The sequence below is a fragment of the Pezoporus wallicus genome, unplaced genomic scaffold, assembly GCF_028554395.1.
Source record: "Pezoporus wallicus isolate ANWC-B61680 ecotype Strahan unplaced genomic scaffold, APGP_CSIRO_Pwel_v1 contig_14101, whole genome shotgun sequence".
In the NCBI taxonomy this organism is placed as follows: domain Eukaryota; kingdom Metazoa; phylum Chordata; class Aves; order Psittaciformes; family Psittacidae; genus Pezoporus; species Pezoporus wallicus.
Window position 1 is genome coordinate 17,803 of NW_026639964.1, and position 17,774 is coordinate 35,576.

General features: G+C 65.0%; 3 protein-coding genes across 3 annotated transcripts; 2 read left to right on the forward strand and 1 right to left on the reverse strand.

The window, feature by feature from the left end:
- The first annotated feature begins 5,831 nt into the window (after positions 1–5,831).
- CFAP126 (cilia and flagella associated protein 126) lies at positions 5,832–7,333 on the forward strand. The gene is made up of 5 exons (XM_057417025.1): positions 5,832–5,925; positions 6,052–6,114; positions 6,666–6,746; positions 6,837–7,013; positions 7,160–7,333. The coding sequence occupies exons 1-5, from the start codon at positions 5,896–5,898 to the stop codon at positions 7,331–7,333; spliced, it is 525 nt and encodes a 174-aa protein (XP_057273008.1). The 5' UTR covers positions 5,832–5,895.
- Positions 7,334–7,801: 468 nt separating this feature from the next.
- Positions 7,802–13,624, reverse strand: SDHC (succinate dehydrogenase complex subunit C). The gene is made up of 6 exons (XM_057417024.1): positions 13,553–13,624; positions 11,539–11,595; positions 10,959–11,060; positions 10,576–10,637; positions 9,120–9,283; positions 7,802–8,417 (listed from the first exon to the last, which is right to left on the reverse strand). The coding sequence occupies exons 1-6, from the start codon at positions 13,570–13,572 to the stop codon at positions 8,313–8,315; spliced, it is 510 nt and encodes a 169-aa protein (XP_057273007.1). The 5' UTR covers positions 13,573–13,624; the 3' UTR covers positions 7,802–8,312.
- A 922-nt stretch (positions 13,625–14,546) lies between these two features.
- On the forward strand, positions 14,547–16,405 carry MPZ (myelin protein zero). Its single transcript, XM_057417027.1, has 6 exons — positions 14,547–14,620; positions 14,930–15,096; positions 15,188–15,401; positions 15,643–15,778; positions 15,901–15,961; positions 16,088–16,405. The coding sequence occupies exons 1-6, from the start codon at positions 14,563–14,565 to the stop codon at positions 16,190–16,192; spliced, it is 741 nt and encodes a 246-aa protein (XP_057273010.1). The 5' UTR covers positions 14,547–14,562; the 3' UTR covers positions 16,193–16,405.
- The last annotated feature ends 1,369 nt before the right edge of the window (positions 16,406–17,774 follow it).

Below are 17,774 nucleotides of genomic sequence, written 5' to 3' on the forward strand. Positions count from 1 at the left end.
CTGAGCCCCCTCCATGGCACAGCCCCGGGGGGCTCCCATGGGTGCTGTGGGGCTGAACCCCACTCGTGGCACAGCCCCGGGGGGCTCCCATGGGTGTTGTGGGGCTGAGCCCCCTCCATTACACAGCCCCGGGGGGCTCCCATGGGTGCTGTGGGGCTGAGCCCCCTCCATTACACAGCCCCGGGGGGCTCCCATGGGTGCTGTGGGGCTGAGCCCCCTCCATGGCACAGCCCCGGGGGCTCCCATGGGTGCTGTGGGGCTGAGCCCCCTCCATGGCACAGCCCCGGGGGGCTCCCATGGGTGTTGTGGGGCTGAGCCCCCTCCATGGCACAGCCCCTGGGGGCTCCCATGGGTGCTGTGGGGCTGAACCCCACTCGTGGCACAACCCAGTGGGGCTCCCATGGGTGCTGGGGATGCTCATGGGTGAGTTCCTATGGGTGCTCATGGCTACGGGGGAGAGGACGCCTGCCCTCTGGCACCATCCAAGGTGGGTGCTGTGGGGCTGAGCCCCTCCATGGCACAGCCCCGGGGGGCTCCCATGGGTGCGGGGGCTGCTCACGGCTCCTTTGGGTGCTCATGTGTGTTCATGGCCACGGCTCCCGTGGGTGCAGGGGCTGCTCATGGTTCCTCTGGGTGTCCATGTGTGTTCATGGCTGTACATGCTGCGGCTCCCATGGGTGCAGGGGGCTGCTCAGGGTTCCTTTGGGTGCTCCTGGCTGTACGTACCGCGGCTCCCATGGGTGCAGGGGCTGCTCAGGGTTCCTTTGGGTGCTCCTGGCTGTACGTACCACGGCTCTAATGGGTGCAGTGGCTGCTCAGGGTTCCTTTGGGTGCTCCTGGCTGTACGTACCACGGCTCTAATGGGTGCAGGAGCTGCTCATGGTTCCTTTGGGTGCTCCTGGCTGTACGTGCCACGGCTCTAATGGGTGCAGTGGCTGCTCAGGGTTCCTTTGGGTGCTCCTGGCTGTACGTACCACGGCTCTAATGGGTGCAGTGGCTGCTCAGGGCTCCTTTGGGTGCTCCTTGCTGTACGTACCACGGCTCCCATGGGTGCAGGAGCTGCTCAGGGATCCTTTGGGTGCTCCTGGCTGTACGTACCGCGGCTCCCATGGGTGCAGAGGCTGCTCAGGGCTCCTTTGGGTGCTCCTGGCTGTACGTACCACGGCTCTAATGGGTGCAGTGGCTGCTCAGGGTTCCTTTGGGTGCTCCTGGCTGTACGTACCACGGCTCTAATGGGTGCAGGAGCTGCTCATGGTTCCTTTGGGTGCTCCTGGCTGTACGTACCACGGCTCTAATGGGTGCAGTGGCTGCTCAGGGTTCCTTTGGGTGCTCCTGGCTGTACGTACCGCGGCTCCCATGTGTGCAGAGGCTGCTCAGGGTTCCTTTGGGTGCTCCTTGCTGTACGTACCGCGGCTCCCATGTGTGCAGAGGCTGCTCAGGGTTCCTTTGGGTGCTCCTGGCTGTACGTACCACGGCTCTAATGGGTGCAGTGGCTGCTCAGGGTTCCTTTGGGTGCTCCTGGCTGTACGTACCACGGCTCTAATGGGTGCAGTGGCTGCTCAGGGTTCCTTTGGGTGCTCCTGGCTGTACGTACCACGGCTCCCATGTGTGCAGAGGCTGCTCAGGGTTCCTTTGGGTGCTCCTGGCTGTATGTACCTACAACACCCATGGGTGCAGGAGCTGCTCATGGTTCCTTTGGGTGCTCCTGGCTGTACGTACCGCGGCTCCCATGGGTGCAGGAGCTGCTCATGGCGCCTGTTTGCGCTCACGTCCGGGCCGTGCCCTTCCTTGCCCGTGCCCGGGGGCTCGGGCGCTGACGCCTCCGCCTGTCCCGGCTGCAGGACGAGCTCCCGGGGACCTGTTCATCCGCAGCCTCTCCGAGGCTCACGCCGGCGTCTACCAGTGCCGAGTCACCAACCGCGTGGGGTACTCCGTGTGCCAGCTCAACCTCAGCCCGGCCGCAAGTGAGTGCGGGCCGGGGACACGGGGTGGGAAGCGAGGGGGGACAAGGGGAGGCTCTGTGCGGGTGCTGGGGACGCGGTGCTCAGTGGCAGCCGGTGCGGAGGCCGGCGGTGACAGGCTGTGCTCGCACCGTAGGGGGACGGCAAGCGGGCATCATCGTGGGCTCCATCCTGGGCTCGCTCCTGCTCCTGAGCCTCCCCGCGCTGCTCATCTGGGCGCTGATCTGCCGCTACCGTCGGAAGGAATGCCAGCGAGCCTGCAGCGACTGCCGGTGAGCGGGGCACCGGGGGGCAGCAGTGGGGTCTGGGGGGCAGCACCAGAACTAATGGGTACCGGGGGGGGGGGGGATGTGGGGTGTGCCACTGGATGAGCATCACTGGGGGCTGCCGGGTATCAGTGGGCACTGAGGCGAAACAGGGACCAGTGGGCACCACTGGGTGCTGATGGGCATTACTTGGGTCTATGGGGCTACTGAGTGCTGCTAGGTGCTACTGGGTGCTGCCGGGCATCACTTGTGTCTATGGGGCATCACTGGGCACTGAGGAAGGCTGCTAGGTGCTACTGGGTGCTGCCGGGCACCACTTGTGTCTATGGGGCACCGCTGGGCACTGAGGAGGGCTGCTAGGTGCTACTGGGTGCTGCCGGGCATCACTTGTGTCTATGGGGCACCGCTGGGCACTGAGGAGGGCTGCTAGGTGCTACTGGGTGCTGCCGGGCATCACTTGTGTCTATGGGGCACCGCTGGGCACTGAGGAGGGCTGCTAGGTGCTACTGGGTGCTGCCGGGCATCACTTGTGTCTATGGGGCACCGCTGGGCACTGAGGAGGGCTGCTAGGTGCTACTGGGTGCTGCCGGGCATCACTTGTGTCTATGGGGCATCACTGGGCACTGAGGAGGGCTGCTAGGTGCTACTGGGTGCTGCCGGGCATCACTTGTGTCTATGGGGCATCACTGGGCACTGAGGAAGGCTGCTAGGTGCTACTGGGTGCTGCCGGGCACCACTTGTGTCTATGGGGCATCGCTGGGCACTGAGGAGGGCTGCTAGGTGCTATGGGGCATCATGGGGCATCACTGGGCACTGAGGAGGGCTGCTAGGTGCTACTGGGTGCTCTCGGGCATTACTTGTGTCTATGGGGCATCACTGGGCACTGAGGAAGGCTGCTAGGTGCTACTGGGTGCTGCTGGGCACCACAGGCTTTGCTGGGTACCAAGAGGGACCAACAGGCACTGATGGGTGCTGCCGGGCATCACTGTGCTCTATGGAGCATCACCAGGCACCCATGGCCACCTTATGGGTGCCACCACACAAACGACAGGGACTCGCCGGGCACCGGTGGCCGTCACCGGGCTCCGGTGGGGACCCCGATGAGCACTGACTCTTCCCCCCCCCCCAACCCCAATCCCAACCCCAACCCCAACCCCACAGGAGCAGCACCGGCGGCACCATGACCCGGCCCTGCAACGTCTGCGCCCACCACAGCTACTCGCCCCACGGCATCAGCTACATGCAGTGCCAGCACGGCGACGGCGACGAGCGGGCGGCCGCCCTCATCTGCAATGAGGGCATCCGGCACCAGGTCACCTGCCCGGCGCTTTAACCCCCCATCACCATCACCACCATCACCATCACCGTCCAGCACCAGCCCCGCACCGATTCGGCTCCGCTGCGGGAGCCGCCGCTCGCCGGGATCCGTGCCGGGACTCGCCGCATAAATTGAAGCCAGGAATCCCGGCCCCCCCCCCCCCCCCCAAACCGGCGCAGCCCCGGTTGGGTTTTATTTAACGTTTTATTGGATGTTTTGCCCCGTTTTTTACGTGCCCCCCTCCCCCCCCCCACCGCATTTTGGTGTCGGGCGGCCCCGAAGCGCCTCGGGAAGAGGGGGGGGGGGGGGGGGGGGGGGGGGGAGGGAGGAGGAGTCGCCCGGTCGCCCCGCCCCCCCCCCTCCACATTGGCTTTAGCAATTGAGTGTCTCCGGTGAGGAGCCGCCACCGGCACCGGGATTGGCAAAAAGGCACCGGGAAAAGACAAAGCGGAACGAAATTAATCGGGAAAAGAAATAAAGTCAAAGTGAATCCAGAGGCGGCGTGGCCGGAGTGTCCCGGAGTATCCCGGTGTGTCCCGGTGTGTCCCGGAGTATCCCGGTGTGTCCCGGTGTGTCCCGGTGTGTCCCGGTGTGTCCCGGTGTGTCCCGGAGTATCCCGGTGTGTCCCGGTGTGTCCCGGTGTGTCCCGGTGTGTCCCGGAGTATCCCGGTGTGTCCCGGAGTATCCCGGTGTGTCCCGGTGTGTCCCGGAGTATCCCGGTGTGTCCCGGTGTGTCCCGGAGTATCCCGGTGTGTCCCGGTGTGTCCCGGTGTGTCCCGGAGTATCCCGGTGTGTCCTGGTGCATCCCAGTGTATTGGGGAGTGTCCCGGTGTATCCCAGTGTATCCCGGTGTGTCCCAGTGTATCCCGGTGTGTCCAGAGTGTCCTGGTGCATCCCAGTGTGTCGGGGAGTGTCCCGGTGTGTCCTGGTGTGTCCCGGTGTGTCGGGGAGTGTCCCGGTGTATCCCGGTGTGTCCTGTCCTGGTGTATCCCAGTGTATTGGGGAGTGTCCCAGTGTATCCCAGTGTGTCCCAGTGTGTCCGGAGTATCCTGGTGTATCCCAGTGTGTCCAGAGTATCCCAGTGTGTCCGGAGTGTCCTGGTGTATCCCAGTGTGTCCAGAGTGTCCCAGTGTGTCCCAGTGTATCCCGGTGTATCCCAGTGTGTCCCGGTGTGTCCCGGACTGTCGCACATCCCCACCACCTAAAAGGTCCCTTCTGGAAGGTCCTTTGGGTGCCTGTGGGTGCTGCTGGGGGTGGGGGGGGAAACACACAGACCCCAAACCTGACCTTAACCCGTGCACCCCAAACCTGACCCTAACCCTAACCCTGTCCCCATGGGGGGGGGGGGCAGTTCCACGACAACATCTCCCCCCCAAACAGCCTTAACCCTGACCATAAGCCCAACCTTAGGACCGGCTCAGCCAGAGCCTGACCCTGACCCTAAGCCCGATCCTAACCCTGACCCTATGGGGGGGCTGCCCCTTGCCACCCCCCCCCCCAAATAGCTTTAAACCCTGACCCTAAACCTGACCCTGACCCTAAGACCGGGGTTGGCAGAGCCAGAGCCTGACCCAGACCCAGATGCCGCTTGTGGGGGGGACGGATGGACACCGGTATCGGTAATGGGGGGGACACACCGGTATCGGTAATGGGGGGGACACACCGGTATCGGTAATGGGGGGGGGACACCGGTATCGGTAATGGGGGGGACACACTGGTATCGGTAATGGGGGGGGGACACCGGTATCGGTAATGGGGGGGGGACACACCGGTATCGGTAATGGGGGGGGGGACCGGTATCGATAATGGGGGGGGGACGACACACCGGTATCGGTAATGGGGGGGGGACACCGGTATCGGTAATGGGGGGGACACACCGGTATCGGTAATGGGGGGGGGACACCGGTATCGGTAATGGGGGGGACACACCGGTATCGGTAATGGGGGGGACACACCGGCATCGGTAATGGGGGGACACCGGTATCGGTAATGGGGGGGGGGACCGGTATCGATAATGGGGGGGGGACACCGGTAGCGGTAATGGGGGGGGGCACCGGTATCGGTAATGGGGGGGGGGTCCGGTATCGATGGGGGGGGGACACCGGTAGCGGTAATGGGGGGGGGACACAGGTAGCGGTAATGGAGGGGGGACCGGTATCGATAATGGGGGGGGGACACCGGTAGCGGTAATGGGGGGGACACCGGTAGCGGTAATGGGGGGGGGACACCGGTAGCGGTAATGGGGGGGGGGCGCTGAATCACCCCCCCGGCCGGCAGCGCCCGATGCGTCCGCCAGGGGGCGCGCGAGCCCCGTGCAGCGTCGCCGTTGCCAGGAGACGGAGCGCGGCGGATGATGGCGGCGGGATACGGAGCGGGGCAGGTGAGGATGGGGGGGACGACACCGAAACCGGGGATAATGGGGGACAATGGGGGGCAATGGGGGGTACCGGGGCTCTTGGGAGGTCCCGTCCCGGTGCAGCCGCTGCCCGGCCCCGTTCTCCCGCAGTACGAGGACGCGTTCAGCGCCCATCGCCTGCAGAACTGGAGCGTTCCCCTGCCGGGCCCGAAGGTACCGCCTGGACCCCCCCCCGGCACCGGGACACCACCCCCACCCCCCCCGGCACCAGAACGGATCCCCCGGGACTCCCTGGAACCCCCCGCACCCGGTCCTGACACCCCCCAGCTCCAACCTGAACCCCTGGGACCCCCCCACCTCCATCCGGGACCCCCTGAGCCCCCCCCAGCACTGCCCCAGCCCCAACCTGGTGTCCCTGGACCCCCCCTCTGCGCTGCCCCAGACCCCTCCTAAGAACCCCCCCCCCCCGGTCCCGGATCAGCCCCTCGGGACCCCCCATCACCAGAATGGGCCCCCTCGAGGCTCCCCAGCCCCATCCTGGACACCCGAGACCCTCCCAGTCCCAGCCTGACCCCCCCCCCCCCCTTTAAGCCCCCAGCTCAGGCCAGGACCCCCCCGAACTGCCCCATCCCCAACCTGGTCCCCCTGGGACCCCCCCCAAGACCCCTCTAGACCCGGCCTGGACTCCCTGGGACCCCTCCTAAACCTAATCCTGCCCCCCCCCCCCAAAACATTCCCCCCATCGTCCCCCCCCCCGTTCCCAGCCCCCCAAGCATTCAGAGGGCTCCACACCCATCATCGCCAACGACCGGGGGCATCTGCTCCCCTCCATACCCCGTTCGCAGGTGAGCCATAAACACCCATGGGGGGCCCACCCCCAGCACCCATGGGGTGCTCCCCTCTGCTAACCACCCCCCCCCCCCCCCCCCCCGCAGGCCTCCCCATGGGGCTCATTCGTGGGGACGTGGGAGATGCCCTTGAGGATCCCCCCTGCGCGCCTGGACCTGACCGCGCGTTCGGCCGCGGCCGCGGAGCGGCTCCTCCAGCGCCTCCATCAGCGCACGGCGCTGAGCAGCGCCCGCAACGGGCTCCGCACCCGCATCACCGGCACGGTGCGGGCTCCGCACACCCCCCCTCCCTCCCCTACCCCAACACGGGCACAACCCCGGGGGGGAGCCGCCTCGCCTCTTCCCCTCGGGACGCGGCTCCCTTCAGGCCGAATCCCGCAGGAGGAGCTCATTGCGCCCTCCTCTTCCAGAGGAAACCACTGGGGAATGCGGCCCGCGCTGATGCCGAAGGGATCCCGCAGCGCCCAGCGCCCCCTTCCCACCCCGAGCTTCAATCCCGAGCGGAGGGAACGGCGCTGACACCTCCCTGCGCCCGCAAGAGTGAGGAAGAGGAAGGGGTGGAAGGAGCCGGTGCCGTGGGTTAGCGGCAATTGGGAGAAGAGAGGTTTAAACCAGCGCTAATAAACGCCAGTGCTCGGGATGAGCACTGGGAAAGGCGCTTCCAAGCCAAAGCAACAGCGGGAAGCACGGGGCTGGAAGCCCAAAGACACGGGTTTCCATGCAGGAGGTCGATCCTGCCACAGCACACGGCTTTGGGAAGGAGCTGGGATTGCGGCCCCAGAGCACGATCCCATCGAAGCCTGGTGGGATCTGCTCCATTGAGCCGCTGTTGTTCCAGGTGATGCTGGGAAGGGGGAGCAGGGAATCAGGATGAAGCCCCCAGTGGGAAGCAGCCGCTTTGCAAAGCCCATCTGAGCCAGAACTGAAGTCCCTGGACCCCGAGAGGAGGCACAAAGAGCCTGGTCCAGCTCAGCTCCACTGGGAAGCAGCAGCTTCCTGGGAATGCTGTGTCCCAGGGGGAAGTGTGGAGCACAGACACCCAGCTCAGTGGCTCAGGGTGAAGGATCAAAGCTGCTTTATTGCAAAGGTGACACAGGGCAAAGAGCCCAAATGGGAGCTGGTGCCACGGGCAAACTGCATCCTGCATTGCAGACGGAGGGAACCGGGGTGTTCTTCCACCCAGAGCCGTTTGGATGGGGATGTTTGGCAGGATAAGGAGCGGGGATGGACGCCGTGGGGCTGAGCGCCCCATCCAGCCCCCACCACCCATCCCTGCGGCAGGCCCGGCGTTGGCAGCTCCGGCTCTCCCAGGCTGCTCAATGGAGATGCTTGTCCTGAGCCCACTCCTATGGGACACAGACCTGGCTTTGTCTGCAGCTCAGGACACAGCAGGGCACAGAAACAGCCGGGGGGGGGAAGCAAAAAGCAGCTCTGATCATCCACAAACTGGGAGCTGGGAAGCGACTCCTTCCCCTGGGATAACACCCACCCCACCTGGAGCCTGATACCCCCTCTCCTGCAGCTCCTGAGGGGGTTCAGGATGGAGCAAGGCAGAGGAGGCCTTCACATGGCCGCCAGGCCTGCAGCAGACAGCAGGGTCAGGATGAGCACCAGCACCCCGGACTGGTTCACCTGTGGGATCTTGAAGCCCTTCCCCATGTCCCAGGCCTGCAGGAAAGGAGATAACAGCAGGGTTAACCCAGCTCCCTTTTACCTGGGTACAAAGCCAACCCTCGGAGCAGAACAGTGCAGCTCATCCTGTGCTGTTCCCAGCAGGAACCTGCCAACGGTGTCCAGAGGGAGCAGCAGCTCAGGGAAGAGCTTAAAGCAGCTCCAGTGCCTAAAGGGGCTGCAGGAAACCTGGAGAGGGGCTTGGGACAAGGGATGTAGGGACAGGCCAAGGGGAATGGCTTGAACCTGCCCGAGGGGAGACTGAGCTGAGCTCTGAGGCAGAAGCTCTTCCCTGGGAGGGTGCTGAGGCGCTGGCACAGGGTGCCCAGAGAAGCTGTGGCTGCCCCATCCCTGGCAGTGCTCAAGGCCAGGTTGGAGCATCCTGCTCCTGTGGAAGGGCTCCCTGCCCATGGCTTTAGGTGAGCTTTAAAGCTCCCTTCCCACCCAAACCATTCCTGCCCTCTGCGAACCTCAGCGCTCCGGCTCCTCCATCCACCACAGGAGCTGGGAAGCCCTTGGGAAGTTCACAGCACAAGGGCTGCTCAGCAAGGGGGAGGCGGCAGCATCACCCAGTCCAGCCCCAGCCCAACGCTGCCCTCGGCAGCTTCCACAGCCCCCAAAACAGCCCCGAGGCTCTGACGCTCTCGACTTGATTAAATTCCCATTCCCAAAGGCACCTTCCCTCGTGCTCCCACTCACAAGGTGCCGGATCCCGTTCCAGGTGTGGTAGGAGAAGGGAAAAGCCAGCGCAAACTTAGCCGAGAAGATGAGAGCAGGGCCCAGGCTGAGCGACTTCACCATGGCCAGGTAGTGCGGGAAGGGCTGCGGCAGCACCAGCGCGGCCAGCCCGAAGAGGGACACCCCTGAGGAGGACAAAGGCCTGGGTTAAGCAGCAGAAGGGTTTGGAACCCCCCCCTTCCCCCCCATTGTCCCCAATGAGCCCCCGGGTTTGTGCTTTGGGGACACAGCCTCAATGGGATCAGTGGAAGAGGAGGCCCACGCGGTGGCTGCACCCTGGGGTGCTGAGGACTTTGCATCGCCCCAAATGTGGGTGCTGCTTTCCTCATGCCCCCCCTCAGGGACCAAGCTCCTGCCACGGCAGCCGAAGCAGCCCAAAGGCAAGGGAAAAGGGGCAAGGAAAACCCCCCCAGATCCACACTGTGGGACAGAAATCCCTCCACTGCTGGGCTCCAACAGGGATGGAGTGAGGCTGCTTCAGCACAGACCAGCAGCAGCAGCCAAGAGCCAGGGCTGTGCTAACCACAGGAGCCACAACACCTTCCCCTCTTCCTCCTTTTCCTGCTCATCCTCCTCTTTCCTAGGCCAAGGGAGCTTTTCCATATGGTGCAGCTGAAGGAAGGGCAAGGATCAAGCAGCGACTCCCCCTCCAGCACCAGCGGCCTCCTCCTCAGCCACTCTTCCCCTCGGGGGCCTCTATGCTCACCTCCAGCCAGCACAGGAAGCCAAAAGCTCCCTAATGGAGCTTTGATGGAGAGGGAATGGGATCTCCCCCCTTCTCCCACTGCTTCTGCTCCAGCAGAAGCTGATGGATGGAACAGAAAGGCAACAGGGACCTGCCAGCTCCCAGCAAGTTGGATGGGGATGCAGGGGGCAACCGGGAGCCCAATTCCCAAGCCCGGATGGGGATGGGCTGCAGCCCTCTCCCTCTGAACACAATTCCTGCCTGTCTTTCCCAATCCCTTCCATCTCAACAGGGAGCTACTGGAGAAGCTCCTTCCTGCTGCCAGGAGAGGCCATTAATGGAAATGAAAGAGCCTTTCACAGCCAGGCGTCCCCTCGCTCGGTCAAACCCCACAGAGCAGACTGATGGAGGGGGCTGGATGCTGGTGCCATCGCTGGGATGGGATGAGGAGGTTTGGCTTCCATGTGGATGAGGGCAGACTTAGAGGAGATCCTGGGAAGAAGCTCCTCACCACGAGGTTGTGGGGGGGGACGACACTGGAATGGGTTGGCTGCCCCATCCCTGGCAGTGCTCAAGGGCAGGCTTGGAGCAACCAAGTGGAAGGGGTCCCTGCTCGTGGCTTTAAGGTCCCTTCCAACCCAACCCTGGCTGGGATTCGATGACAAAGCAGAGGTTTCCCAGTGGAACACATCCCCACTGGAACGCCGCCGGTGCCAGTGCCGGTGCACGCACCTAAGCTGAGCGCCACACCGGTGCCGCGGTGCGTGATGGACATCGCCATGGGCAGGGACCACCTGCAAGACAAGCACCTCGTCAGCACCACAGCACCCCCAGGAGAGGCCCCTCTGCTCCCAGGGGGTGTCCCTGCACTCGGAGCTATCCCAGGAATCCACCCAGAACAAAAGGGGAATGTGCAGAGGCAGCTGGGGAATGGTAAACGCCGCTGGCACCGGCGGGTGGCTGCTGGGAGAGCTTAAAGGGAGATGGAACCGAAGGCTGGGGCAGTTTGGGAATAAAGGGGCAGGATTTGGGCATGGAAAAGCATTGGAGGTGGCCCCCACCAAGGGGTCACCCCACTGAGGAGGGACCCAGAGCCCCACAGTGGCTGCCCTTACTTGTAAATGCTGACGTGAGGGGACAGGGGACGGTTGGACTTGGTGTTCTTCTCCCAGAAGCGGCTCATCTCCTCCTTGGCCGTCGTTGCCATTGGGACAACGCTGTGGAGAAGAGGAGATGGGAAGTGTGGGGAGAGGGAGCTTGGCTGTGGGAACCTCCCCCACTCCAGCAATCCCAAGGGAGCCACGATATTCCCAAGGGATGCGCTGGGTGCGCGCCAGCACCCTACAGATGGCACCCTCCATCACCCTGCTGACACCCGCCCTGCTCTTCCCTGCCATGGGAACTGGCTGCTGCTCCTGGTGATTCCATGCTCCCGGGATGGGGCTGTAACTGCACTTCCAGCCCCATGTAGCAGGGAAGAACCGTTTCTCCCAAAGTCTGGAAGCACCGAGGGCAAGGATTCTGCAGCTCCCAAACCTGCATGGAGGGGTGAGGGTGCTGCTGCTCCCTCAGCCAGGCTCCCCCCCAGGCCTTCCCTAACCATGGAATCACTGAGGGGCTGGAGCACACAAGCCCCAAAGGCGTAGATGGGATTCCCTTGGGGAAGAGTTGGGATCCGGAACCCTTGGGACTCACTGTGGCACGGAGAAGCTGGGGCTGAGCCGAGCCAGCAACCGGCGCTGCCCGGCGCATCTGCAAGAGAGGAGAGGGAAAGGTTTGGTGAGTGCCAAAGGAAATCCACCGGGACGAGGCCGGGATTCACCTGGGAAGCGCTGGAGTTTCACCTGGAGTTGCTTGCCTTCAACCCTATCTGATCACCAGCAGGGCTGGGCCGGCCCTTGAGCTCCTCAAGGCTCAGCCCCAAGGGCTGCTTCCTGGCAACAGCCCATAATAACCCCGCTCAGCTCTTACCCCCCGCTTGCGAAGCAGGTGGGAGCAGCACCCCAAGCTCAGCTACATCAAAGCAGCTCCTCTGCCCTCTCCCCACAGCCCACGCAAGGCACGAGCTGGGATCCAGCGCCGGGGAAGGGCTGCAGGGAGCCATGAGGGTGGCCATTCCCTCCTCTTCCTCCCGGTGCCTGGATCCACGGCCGTGCCTCTGCATTGGAGGTGCTGGTGCTGGTGGTGCTGAGCTCGGGGTGGGAGAGCAGAAGTCAAAAGGGATTTTGTGGTGCCCCAAAGGAGTGGGAGCCGCTCCCTGCGGAGGGGGTGAGGAGCCCGGCTTGGACATTCACGGGCATCACTCCAGGAGGATGTGGGCTGGAATCTGCAGAGCCCAGGACAAAACGGAGCCAGCGCCCCACAGGCGCGTGACAGCGACAGCCGTGGAGCTCCCCAGCCCCCTAACACCTGCCCCCAGCCCCCAGCCCCCTAACACCTGCCCCCAGCCCCCAGCCCCCTAACACCTGCCCCCAGCACCCAGCACCCTAACACCTGCCCCCAGCCCCCTAACATCTGCCCCCAGCCCCCAGCACCCTATCTGCCCCCAGCCCCCTAACATCTGCCCCCAGCCCCCTACCAGCTGCCCCCAGCCCCCTAACACCTGCCCCCAGCCCCCTAACACCTGCCCCCAGCCCCCTAACACCTGCCCCCAGCCCCCTAACACCTGCCCCCAGCCCCCTAACACCTGCCCCCAGCCCCCTAACCCCTGCCCCCAGCCCCCTAACATCTGCCCCCAGCCCCCTAACATCTGCCCCAGCCCCCTAACATCTGCCCCAGCCCCCTAACATCTGCCCCCAGCCCCCTAACATCTGCCCCCAGCCCCCTAACATCTGCCCCAGCCCCCAGCCCCCAAACATCTGCCCCAGCCCCCAGCCCCCAAACATCTGCCCCAGCACCCAGCCCCCTACCATCTGCCCCCAGCCCAAGCTCTCTTTGCCGTCCTGGTAGGGAAAGCAGCAGGAGCTGGAGCAGCTCCTCACGGGTGGGAACAGCAAACAAAACCCGGGTTATCCTTAGCAAACCCCCCCCGAGTTCCCGGGGCAAGGTTTTCCCTTCCCGAAGGCTCCCTCCTGGCCTTGACAGGTTTGCAGGCCTCCGAAGCCTCCTCGGAGCCCCGCCACACACGGCTCCGTGCCATCCCTGAGGCCCAGCCACTGCTTTGCCCCATTAAAGCCCCACACCGGCTCGTCTCCACCCCTGCAACGGGATGGGGGCCCCCCAAACCGGGAAGGATGAGCCCTAAGAAAGGAAAGGATCCTTCAGCCCCCCACCCAGGGCTCCCCACACAGCATCCTGCTTGTCCCGCAGCCCGAGGGGTGCGCTCAGGACCTGCCCCCCCCACCCCGGTCCGAGCTGACCCTGCTGGAGCAGCGCCTTGCCCGCAGGCTCTGTCGGTGCTTGTCCGGTAAAGACCGGGCTAGAGAAGCCCGCGGAGAAGGCCAAGAGAGCGGCTCCGTCCCCGGCTTTCCGTGTGCCGAGCGGGGATGGAGCTCCCCCAGCTCCGCCTGCACCAAGGAGCGGATCCCTGCGGACGGAACCGGAGCCCCACAGAGCCCCGGAGCGGAGGGGAAGAGGCAGCTTCAGGCCATGGGGACACCGGCGGCAGCGGGACGGAGCCGGCCCGGCCCAAGGGGGCACCGGGGGCCGTTAACGACGGCCTCGCACCCCAGGTCCCGGGACCCCCCCTCCCCGCAGCCCCGGGAGTCACCTCAACGCCAGCGCCGCCATCTTGAAAGGCTCCGCACGCCGGAAGTGCCCGTGACGCACTTCCGCCGGTGCCCCCCGGTACCCCCGGAGCTGCCCGGTGCCCCCCGCTGCCCGTGAACACCCCCGATACCCCCTTTACTTCCCCGTTACTCGCCGCTGCCTGTTGACATCCCCCGTTATTACCCGTTACCTCCGGGGCTCCCCCCGTTAACCGGTACCGGGGGTTCTCATCACCCCCCCCAGGCTCTGTTTCTGCCCCCCCCACACCATTACCTCCAGAGCTGTCGGTAACCCCCGGGGCTTCGTTATTCCCCAGGGGGCTCCCCGTTATCCCCCCGGGGCTCCCCGTTACCCCCCCTGGGTTCCCCGTTATCTCCCGGTCTCCCCCCGAAGCTGCCGTGGGGCAGGACGGGGGCTCCCCGTTATCCCCCACCCCGTTACCGGTGATGGATGGAGCCCCCGCAGCGCCTCATCCCATCCCCATCCCCATTCCCTGCTCCAAACCCTCCGGAGCCCCCCCCCCCCGTCGCTCCTCATCCGGTAGCTCCCGGTAACGCCAACCAGGACCCTCAGCACAAACGGGGCCGTTCGGTGGCCATTGGCCGCGATGGGGTCAATGCGAGACCCCCGCAGCCCCGCATCACACCCGGCCGGCGGCTGCGCCGGTGCTCTGGGGCGGGGGGGGGGGGGGGGGGCACATTCCTGCCTCTCCACCTCCGGGAATGCCCGATCCTGCGGGCGGGAATGCGGCGGGACAATGGGTGCTGTGTGAGGACCCCCCCCCCCCCCGGGACACTCTGCCCCCACCTCGCCCAGCCCCAGACTAAATGTCCCCTTTGAGCACCGGGCTGCGCGGCTCCCCCTTGCCCTCCGCCGCCCCGGCTGCTCTGCGCCCATTGGACCGAGCCCGGGGCTCCACCGGCACCACTCGGTGCTGCTCCGCTCTTAAGCCTCGTCCCCGGTGCTCCGGGACCTTTGGGTGCGGCGCCCCCCGCGGTGACTGCAGCCACGATGTCGCAGGGCACCGGGGACCTCGTCCTGCTCCTCGCCGCGCTCCTCTGGGCACCGGGTAAGCTGCAGCCCCGCGGCGCTGGTGCCGATGTCCTGGCCCCACATCCTGGAGGAGGGGGGAGTTGTGGGTACCCAAATGTCTTTGGGTTTGGGGCTGGCGCTGGTCGTGGTGATGCTCTGGAATCATCGTGGGGATGCCAGCCCCAGCCCCAGCCCCACTAGGGCACATCCATGGGGATGCTGCGGTGGCACAAAGAGCTGCTGGCCCCCACCAAAAGCCCTTCTGGGTCGTAGCTGCATGGGGACATCGATGACGAGCACCAAGGTCCCCCCATGGAGCTGATTGTGCCCCCCCTCACCCCACCAGGGCCATCCCCGACGTTGTCCATCCACGTGTACACGCAGCGGGAAGTGTACGGCACCGTCGGCTCCCACGTCACCCTCTCCTGCAGCTTCTGGTCATCCGAGTGGATCTCCGACGACATCTCCATCACTTGGCACTTCCAAGCTGAGGGCTCCCGCGACAGCACCTCCGTAAGCACCCGCTGGGTGGCCCTGGGGTGCTGTGGCCCCCGGCGCCCCCGGTGACGCCGATGTCCGTGTGCGTGTCCCCTTCCACCCGTAGATATTCCACTACGCCAAAGGCCAACCCTACATCGATGACGTGGGCACCTTCAAGGAGCGCATGGAATGGGTGGGCAACCCCTACCGCAAGGACGGCTCCATCGTGATCCACAACCTGGACTACACCGACAATGGCACCTTCACCTGCGACGTCAAGAACCCTCCGGACATCGTGGGCAAGTCCTCCCAGGTCACGCTCTACGTCTTTGAGAAAGGTACGGAGCCGCAATTCCCGTTCCCAAACATCCCTGTTCCCATCCCGGAGCCGCTATTCCCGTTCCCAAACATCCCTGTTCCCATCCCGGAGCCGCTATTCCCGTTCCCAAACATCCCTGTTCCCATCCCGGAGCCTCAATTCCCGTTCCCAAACATCCCTGTTCCCATCCCGGAGCCGCTATTCCCGTTCCCAAACATCCCTGTTCCCATCCCGGAGCCGCTAACGGGGACTCCCCGCAGTGCCCACCCGCTACGGCGTGGTGCTGGGCTCCATCATCGGCGGGGCCCTGCTGCTGGTGGCCGTGGTGGTGGCCATCGTCTACATCCTCCGGGCCTGCTGGCTGCGGCGCCAGGCGACGCTGCAGCGCCGGCTGAGGTGAGCGCCAGCACCAAACCAGAGTGAACCTCCCCAAACCGGTGCTGCCGGTGGGAACGGGGGGGGGGGGAATGGATTTGCCTTTTCCAAGCTCCTTTTTGCCTTTTTCTCCCCAATTTTAGTGCCATGGAGAAGGGGAAGCTGCAAAGATCGGCCAAGGATGCTTCCAAGCGGAGCCGGCAGGTGGGTAGTGAGGGGTTGAGGGGTGAAATGGCTTTGCTGGAGGGGATGTGATGCTCTCTCCTCTGTTTTGGTGACACTGGGGGGGGGGGGGGTTAGGATGTCACCAACACCTCCCCATTGCCACAGGCACCGGTGCTTTACGCCATGCTGGACCACAGCCGCAGCACCAAGGCAGCGAGCGAGAAGAAAGCCAAAGGAGCTCCGGGAGAGTCCCGCAAGGATAAGAAATAGCGGTTAGCGGGCAGGGAAGGTACAGCGGGGCCGGGCACCGGGGCCCCCCGGCCCCCCAAAGTCATCATGACCATCGAGATGGAGCTGCGGGGAGAGGAGGCTGAGGCCGCCCGCCCTGCACCCACCGTCCGCTCCCCCAGCAAGGGCAGCCTCAAGAACGCCCTCATGAGCATCATCAAGCCCAATGCGGGGACCTGATGCCCCAGCAGGACGTGGGGAACCACCCCCCCCCCCCCCCCCCGCTCCGGAAGCGGCGGGGACCCGGCGGGGAGCGGGGTGTGCTCCTCGCCCCGGTCCCCCCCTCCGGGTCCCCCCCACCATGGTCGGTACCTTCCTCTGCGCAGCCGCTGCCCTGCCCAGCCCCGGGCACTGATGGGGCTCTCTTCTATTTGGAGACACAACCAATGAGTTTTGGGGTCGTTTCCCCCAGCCCGGGGTGCCCCGGGCCCTCCCTCCCCAGGGACCTGCGGGGTCCCCATGGGCCCGGTTCACCCCAACACCATCCCCGGGAGGGTTTTTTTTGCCCTTTTCTGGCCGTTTTCTCGTCTCTTCCCCACGACCGAACCCAAATGACGTCGTGGGGGGCCCCCGCCGCGTCCCCTCCGCCCCCCATTAACCCTCCGTGTCCCCCCGTAACCCCCAGCCCCGCGTCGGCCGGAGCCTCGTGGAGGAGGAGAGGCTGCGGCCGGTGCCCATCACCCTGGCGCCAGGCTCCTCGATGTGGTTTTGTACCCCCCCCATCCGTGTGTGTGTGTGTGTGTGTGTGTCCCCATCCCCATAGTGCCATTAATAAAACTCACACCTCCAGGACCCGGTGTCCATCCGTCCATCCCTGTCCCCCCCCACCGTGTGTCTGTGGCGGGGGGGGTGACAGGGACACACACAGTGGCTGAGCATCACATGGAAACCCACCATAGAACGGTGGCACCCCACTGCCTCCCCCCCCCCATTCCCCCTGTTTTCCCCGAAGCCACCCTTGGGACCACTTTCCCCCTCATTAGACGCTCATTAAAGCTCCCTCCAATTAACACAGGTCGGGGGGGGGGTGACGGGGGGGTGACTGTCCCCATCCCCGTAGTGCCCGTGCCCAATGCCCCCCCCCGGGGGCTATAATTGCCTTTTCCCTAATAAGTCTGCGGAGCCCAACCCCGGGACGTCCCCTGGGTCCCGGCGCTGTTTTTCTTCCCAAGAAGCTATTCCCGGTCACCGGCACCGCTTGGACCAGCCTCAGTGCTCGGGAGCCCCCCCCCCCGAAGCGCTGGTTTAGCCCCCCCCCAAAAGCGTTGTTCCCTTGTTCCCAGCCGGGATCTGCTGCTCCAGGGATGCCGGAGCTGGGAATCGCTGCTTGGTCCTTGCCGAGGAAGAGAGGGGGTAAAAGGAGGGGGTAGGAAGAAGGGAGGGAAGGGGGGAGCAGCAGCAGCATCTTTAATCACCGCAGCGCTGGGAAATGAGGCCACGGCTCCAGGGGCTGAGGAATGAAGCGGAATTTCATGGGATAAGCCCCGAATGAGGGGGTGCTGGAGATGCGGGCGGGATGAGCCGTTCCCAAAGTGCCATAGCCCCATATCCCTGCTCCCCTCCT